This window comes from Lactuca sativa, chromosome 7, assembly GCF_002870075.4.
Source record: "Lactuca sativa cultivar Salinas chromosome 7, Lsat_Salinas_v11, whole genome shotgun sequence".
Taxonomy (NCBI): Eukaryota; Viridiplantae; Streptophyta; class Magnoliopsida; order Asterales; family Asteraceae; genus Lactuca; species Lactuca sativa.
The window spans coordinates 181,237,578-181,245,475 of NC_056629.2; the positions used below are offsets into that span (position 1 = coordinate 181,237,578).

At 36.7% G+C, this 7,898-nt stretch overlaps 1 protein-coding gene across 1 annotated transcript; it reads left to right on the top strand.

The window, feature by feature from the left end:
* The first annotated feature begins 1,235 nt into the window (after positions 1-1,235).
* Positions 1,236-2,252, top strand: LOC111913522 (flocculation protein FLO11-like). The gene has a single exon (XM_023909227.1). It carries the CDS (start codon positions 1,236-1,238, stop codon positions 2,250-2,252), a length of 1,017 nt encoding a protein of 338 aa, XP_023764995.1.
* The last annotated feature ends 5,646 nt before the right edge of the window (positions 2,253-7,898 follow it).

The window sequence follows — 7,898 nt, forward strand, 5'->3', positions numbered from 1 at the left end:
AAGTCTATCTGGGGTAACCAACATGTCACATCGCGCTTTTTCAGGCGACGTTTCAGTGATCGTATCATCATCACGACGATAGTTTCTTTCTCCTGGAAACGGTATATAAAGGGTTTATCGCACAAATTGTACCTTCTTACCTTCTTCAAACTCTCTCAAATACATAAGGGGATCATAAACTGTTCATCTTCTTCCTTACATCAACAATGGCAGACTCATCATCTGTTCAAGATCAGACTGCTTCATTGTCCTTGCTTGTGATCAAACCCAATCAGAACATGATCATTCAACTGAAACCCTTTCTGTATGATTCATACATGCTCCAAGTTGTCGAATGTCTCAAATACTCTCCTCTGGTTATCGCACTCACGCATGTGGAATCTGTTCCAATGTCTCTGCTATCCCAAGTCTATTCTACTGCAACCTATGACAAGAACAATGAGAGGATCTATTTTTAAATCCTCTATCACAAGGCATCAATTTTGAAAGGGCGATTTTGTTCCCTGTTAAAGCTTGCTGTCGATGCCTCTGTTATCTCTCCCGATTTCGTCACCACAACCCAGCTGTTTAAAATGCTTTATGAGATGGGGTACACTGATGTTCTTACCACAGTAACGAAGGTTAAGAAATCGTGTTTGCCGCTGCAATGGAATGGGTTACTTACTCTTCTCAACAAGGGTTTAGCGGAGATGGTTGCTGGGTCAGATGGTACCATTAAGGGTTTCCTGACCATTCTCTATGGTCTCTACAATGACATTAACCTCGATTATGGGTCGATTATTTGGTCGCAACTGGTACAAAGTCTCAACACATCGACGAGACATTCAGATATTTCTTGTGGTCGTTTCTGGACAATTGTGACTCGAAGGGCCATTGAAACTTTGCAGATTCCAGTCATGAAAGATGCATTGGTCTCCTCTGTGGCTACTTTTCATATGAAGAAGATCATCTTCTCTGATGCCAAAAAGTTCTCCCACAATGGTTCAATACCTGAAACGATGTACAGGTGTGTGTCAACTGAAAGTAAAGTGACGACTGACTACCGAAAGCTTCCTCTCAAAGAACCAAGAGAACTGACTCCTGAACAGAAAGCTGCTTTGGATGCTGTGGAGAAACCAGCCAACCGAGGAAAAAGGGAAAATACCAAGAAGGTGACAACCGAAGGTCCTTCATCTAAGCCTGACATGTCTAAAAAGTGAAAGGCTGATTCTTCGGCTCCAAAGAAAGTTAAGAAGATGGAAAGGAAATCAAAGAGTCCTTCTCCTCCAAGCTCAGAACATGATGAGGAGCGATCAGCAGATGAGGAAGAAGAAGTTCAGCATCATGCTTCACCAAGAGGTAATACACCTCCACGTTCTCCAACTCCTACTGAACAACTTCATGACAAGATTCGAACACCTACTCCATCTCCACCGAAAACTACAGTTCCAGTTTCGGTTGCTCCTATTCCACCACTTCCTACATCTCAAACCACCACTTCTATGCCACCACCACCACCAGTTAGTATAATACCAATTTCTACCACTCCTTTACCACCTCCTATCTTTTCACAAGCAACTACCACCACTACAACCGAACCTCCAGTTAATGTCAACGTATCTGACACGGGGGCTAATATTGAAACCAAACCTCCTGTTACATCCAAACCTCTTTCACCCTCACCCTCAACGGATTTTGGTGATACTCTCGGTGGTGCCAATATTGAGTTTGACTCAAACTATTACAGTCCTTATCGGATTCCCACTAATGAAGAGGAAGATGCTCCTGTCACTAGACAACAAGTGCAGAGTCTTGATGAAAAGCTTGATCAATTGCTCGCCTCTACAAGGACGTATAATGATGTGGTGCTCAAGGCTTTTTTGGACACTACTTTTGAGCAGTATACAGAGGCCATTGACAAATCAACAAAGGTGGTTGAAGCATCCACTTCTTCTTGCCAGAAGGCTACAACTGACGTTGCAAAACTTATTTACAGTTCCCAGATTTTTCTCGAATCCCTCAATGGTCATGCTCATTCAAATGCAGCTACAATAAACGCTTCAGTTGATTCTTTATCCAAGTCACTTCAAGAAGAGCATGCCAAATTCGAGAATGTTCGTTCTTCAATTCAAGCTGAGAACACTTCTCTTCTTAGCTCTGTGAATTCTCGGCTTGAAACACTCCATGTTGATTTGGCAAAGGAGAGTGCATTAAGGGAGGATCTTGCACGTCAAACCTCTACCATTGAAGTTCAGACAGTTCAATTGGCTTAAGCTGAAAGGGAGATTTTATTGTTGAAGACTGAGCATGTTGTATTCCAGAGTTGTGATGGTGATGTTCAGAATATGCTAAACTATATTCTTAGTGCTCATGATCCGATACTTACACTGACCATCCGGAATCATCTGACTTCCAAGCTTCTTCCTTCCCTTGCACTTTTACATGAAATGAAGGGTGTTTCGGAGTGATTCGTACCTCCAAAACAAGGGGGAGAAGGTGTTCAGTCAACTCAACCAAAAGTCACTGTCAAAACAGAACCAAAGGGTAATGAAGCTTCGGGTTCTGGTAATCAAGATAAGAAGAAGGGACTTGCTGATGATAGTGATAAAGAAGAAACAATTGTCGAGGCCCTGAAACGAAAGAAAAGGGATAATGAATTGGATGAAACCCTTCGGGTTGCAAAGGAAGCAGAAGAGAGGGAGCGAAAGAACATGGAAGATCAAGATGCCTTAATTTGCGAAAAGGCCTTGTTTCCTCCTTGGACTAGGGAAACGCTCATCAAAGAAGCAATAGAGTTTCCAAGCGTGTACGAGCTATTAAAGGTCCGGGTCTCGGAAGAGACGCAGCATTACAAGCTATTTGCAGAAGTGGTATACTATTAACTTTCGTACGGGATGTAACCCCTATGCAACATAATGGCTGTAGACCCCCGAAAAAAGATGTGTGTAGAAATAAAAATTGAAGATATTTCAATAGCAAGAGAAACAAAGGAAGAGAAACAAGAGAAATAAATGATTCAATGATAAGATCAAATAATATTATTATGGTTCGAGAGAAAATAAAAGTATCTACTCGGACACTACAGTGGAAGTGGGTTGCTAGAACCTGTAGCTTCGTTTGATTGTGAGAATTCGAGGGACTCACAGTTTGATATGCCTATAACACGAAAGACATTTACTTTTCACTGCTTTGATTCGACTGTTCAAGTTCCCTCACCTCACCCTCATGTTGATCATGAACTTATCGATTTTTATCTCAAGTTCAGTCAGCCTCAGTACCTAACATGGAGTGCACAGAAGATTATAACTGTCAAGGTGCTGAAACCTTCGCCTGCAGGGAAGTTTGTCAATGTTAACTTCAAAATAACCCGAAGTTCAGACAACTCGGTTTCTGTTATATCCCTGGTAGATCTTCCTAACTTGAATCCTCATGATTGGATCTTGTTGTTTAACATATTGCTCACTAATGCGAAAGAGTATGAGCTGATCCTAGATCATCTGAAGAGGATGTTGGCTTCCTATATCCATGAAGTAGCTGCAATGGATCAGGAGATTGCTAAAGTCTTGAAGAAGAAACCCACTATAAAGCCAACTGCAAAACCTGGAGATGTGAACAAGATGAAGATGGGCCAAATTTATTCTACACATCTCACAGTGATGTTCACAAGAGGCGAAGCCAACATATTTCTTTTCGCTCTTGTTGATAAGCATCTATTCTCAACGGACTGCTTGGAGCACATAATTAATATCATCCATTAATACAAGCAGAACACTAAGGCAGACAAGAACAACTTCACGAACATGCTTCGGTGGTATATCACTTTTCGTCATACTCTATTGGCCATTATACCGAAGGTGTTCAAGACTGTCAAGAAGTCTTCTATAGCTCAACCGAACTGAGCTTTCGGCTCCATTGACGCAAATTGGGAGATTGGTGGGTATTTTATGTTGCGTCATGGGCTTAGTTTTGTGTATCCGGATTGGGTCTGTCCATCCGTGATTATTAAGTAGGGTTAAGCTATAAATAGTTCATGCATGTATGACTTAGATACGGTCATGAATATAATTATTATTGCTTTTGTAACCCTAAGCACCTCTACAGTCGAAATTCTTAATCGAGCTCTTCAGAGGTGTTAAAGCTTAATCATTCGACATCAGTTAAACCATTCTTGTGTTCTTCATTACGTCATTTATTGTTTTTTTCTGCTTAGAATCTATCGATCCTACTAGAACTTTGTTCCAACAATTAATATTACTATGGATAATCATGTGTCTTTAGTCAATATAATTTCTAATTGTGCATACATGCACATTTCCAAAAAAAATCGTCAAATCTTTTTTTAGACCATGGATTTGACTTAGTCACTGGTCTAGGAGTCCAATGGTATTTTCGGTTTTGAAAAATGATGAACATATTTAAAGTTGTCGAGTTCTTGCAAAGTTCTCTCTCTCTCTCTCTCTCTCTCTCTATATATATATATATATATATATATATATATATATATATATATATATATATATATATATATATATATATATATATATATATATATATATATATATATAACTTTCTGTTGAGAACCCACATATTTGCGAAAACTCAAGAACTAATTTTAAACTATTAGATTAGATTATTTTAAATTTTTCTTAATTAATGGTAGGATCCTCTTTTTCTCTTTTTAATTTATCTAAACATTAATTTGTGATTTATTTTAATCATTAATAAAAAAAATTGTTTTTCATTTTGAAATGAATTCAAATGTATTAAGGATAATGTTTATCTTCATCGTACTGTACGAACTTCATGGATCATTCATATTTTGAGATTTTCTTCTCCAGATCTTTTTTTTCGTTTCGAATCATCTGCATTTGCATTGCCATCATGCTTGTAGGTTAACAATTTTTTTCAATTTCAATTGATCATATTTACTCGTTATTCTTTTCGAATCATTTTTTAGCTTAAATCATCTATGCATTATTGTATTGTTCTTCTGTTTTTATATTGTTCTTCGTCATGCTTGATTTTTTGGTTAGTGTTTTTTTTTTTCTTTTAATTTTGATCGATCATATTTACTCTTTATTATCTTCTTATCATTTTGTATTTAGCTTAAATCCTTTATTCAATATTGTATGGTTCTTCGTCATGCTTGATTTTTTTCATTTATGTGATTCATTCTTTATGGTTTAAGCAAGGTTGTTATTAGTGTTCTATTTCTTAATATGCATTCATTTGTTTAGTTCCATTTGAATTTTTACTTGTTGTGTATTAGTTGTACATTAAGTTGTTTATTCAACAGGTCATTAATATCAATAAAATCAAGTTTTTATGTTTCCGAAATATATATATATATATATATATATATATATATATATATATATATATATATATATATATATATATATATATATATATATATATATATATATATATATATATATATATATATATATATTAAAGTTATGAAAGATTTTAACAGGAAAGTGACATCTTTTTTTTTGTCAATTTTGGTCCTCCAACTTACAAAATTGACCCTTCACCTTTATACTTTTGTTCACAAACAACCCTTTCACTTTGGTTTGAATTTTTCATAACCCCCACCTTTTATTACATATTATTAGTATTTAATCTTTTGGTAGAAATGGTCCCTCATTAGTATTATTATTATTGTTAGACAAAATTACACGATTAGTCTCTGTGGTTTACCAGATTTAACATTCTCTTTTTGGTTTTAAATTAATGTTTTATTTATTAGAAAATACTCACCCAATATCATAAACCCACTCACCATCTACCATCACCACCACCACCACCACCGCTAAAATTACATAAATGGTCCATATGGTTTACCCATGGTGACAAATTCAGTCCCTACTACCTAAAAAGACCAAATTACCCTCACATTAACGGACAAAAAGCAACGGTATATATTTTTCGGATTGGTTTTCTGACTGTTGCCATACTTGGCAATAAAGTTCAATTTGTGAGATCATTTCTTTATTTTCCTCATTTATTGCAAGAAATAATGATTTAGAGTTCTTTACTTATGTAATTAGATGACATTGTTTATCTTCATTTACTAGATTATCTCAATGCAATTCAACATGCTACTTTACTTTACAAAGCAGTACCTTCTGACCCCGGCAACGCCGGAGAATCTTTTCTAGTTGTAATGATGAAGGTATTAGTTGTGATGTTCATCTTTTTATTCTTTATTATATCTTGGATAGACATATTTTTATTCTTTATTATATCTTCAATGGACATATATATAAGATTATGTTATAGTATTTGATGTATAATTTGATTTTTACATACATCAAGGTTTTGTTTTTCTTATTTTAATATATGTGCACATATGCATATTTTCTATATCTAGTTATATTTTTTCCCCTTATTTTAATGTTACAGTATAACATCCCAAAAATACAAAAGAAATTTATTTTTAAACCATTAATTTCATACAATCATTTGTTCCAAAACCAATTAGAGTGAATTGTATTTTCTAAACATCAGAGTAAAACAAATATAGTCAGTGCGGAAAAACCATCAGGGGTTACTATGCAGTCAAGTCAGACTCTTCCTTTTGAAACTGGAAGTACCTGAAAAATGTTAAATCACAAACCGTAAGCACAAAGTTTAACGAGTTTCCCAAAATACTACATACCATACATATCAACGAGCTTAGCCAGTATATTGGCCCAACCCACATATCAATGGGCCAAACACAACATATAAATAGGCTCAACCCAACCTGTCAATGGGACCATCCCAACACACAATGCAAGAGTCACAAAGACATCTAGCATCCTACACAGTATAGTACGAAGACTCACCTGAGTCACAAAACCAACTAAACCACAACTCAAAGCCCCGCAAAAGATGCTACATCACTCATATCAAAACATACAAGGTCCAACATTAGTCTACACACCAAAACCAGCAATCTTAACCAAAATTCATCCCAGATAACAAGTCAAAGTCAACAGTCCCAAGTCAAACAACCAAAAACACTTCAGCAAGTCGCCACGTCATGGCCTTCCATTGGCCACGTCGTGGCAACAAGATGACAAAGCAGTCGGGTCTCACTCCAGTCACCACATCGCCGTGCGAACTGATTTTCAGCGTCTTAATGCATTAAGATGCTTCCAACCACACCAAGGGGTTCAAAGCTCAAATCTACTTCTCCCTAAGTTCTTGATGGATAAAGTTTCCAATTTTATCCCTTAGGACATCCCCATACACCAAGATCTCAAAACCTAGGTCCTGGTGGCAACTTAAGGTATGACTCAACCATTTATCACTTAATCATAAAAGCCACTTACCCAAAGTTTCCAAAAGGGTTTCTTACACCTAATGGACCATAAAAATCGTAGCTTTATGGACATGCATGTCCTTCCCCATATTAGATTATAATCATGAGAAATGAGCTCAAACTTTGTTTATGAGACCAAAAACTCCAAGGAACCATAGATCTACCATATATAACCCCAAATGGACCTCAATGATACATGAAGTTGCCAACTTGATAGAAGCCTTCCATCCAAACTTCCACAATCTTGAAAAATGGGACAAGAAACCTAGATCTAGAAGCTTGGAACAAAAAGCTTGGAGCTTTAATACTTACAAGAGTTCGGAGAATGCATAAGAGAAGAATGATGAAGCTTGCTTGTTGGAACAACACACTAGAGCGCTTCATCATTTGCTTCAAGCCACCAAAAGCACCAAAATGAGCTAAAATCACCAAGAGAGGCTAGGGTTAGGGTTTATGAGGTTTGAGCGTAATGGAGGCTGAGGAAGATGACATAGAATGGGAGTTAAGGTGCTTATATACAAGAGAAACCCTAAAAATCCTGGGTTTTGGGCTGTAGTGGTTGCCACGCCGTGGCTATTCTTTTCTTACGCCGTGGAGCCCACTAAAA

Excerpts from the sequence above, each read along its gene's own strand:
- LOC111913522 (XM_023909227.1), top strand. The coding sequence starts at position 1,236 with ATGGAAAGGAAATCAAAGAGTCCTTCTCCTCCAAGCTCAGAACATGAT.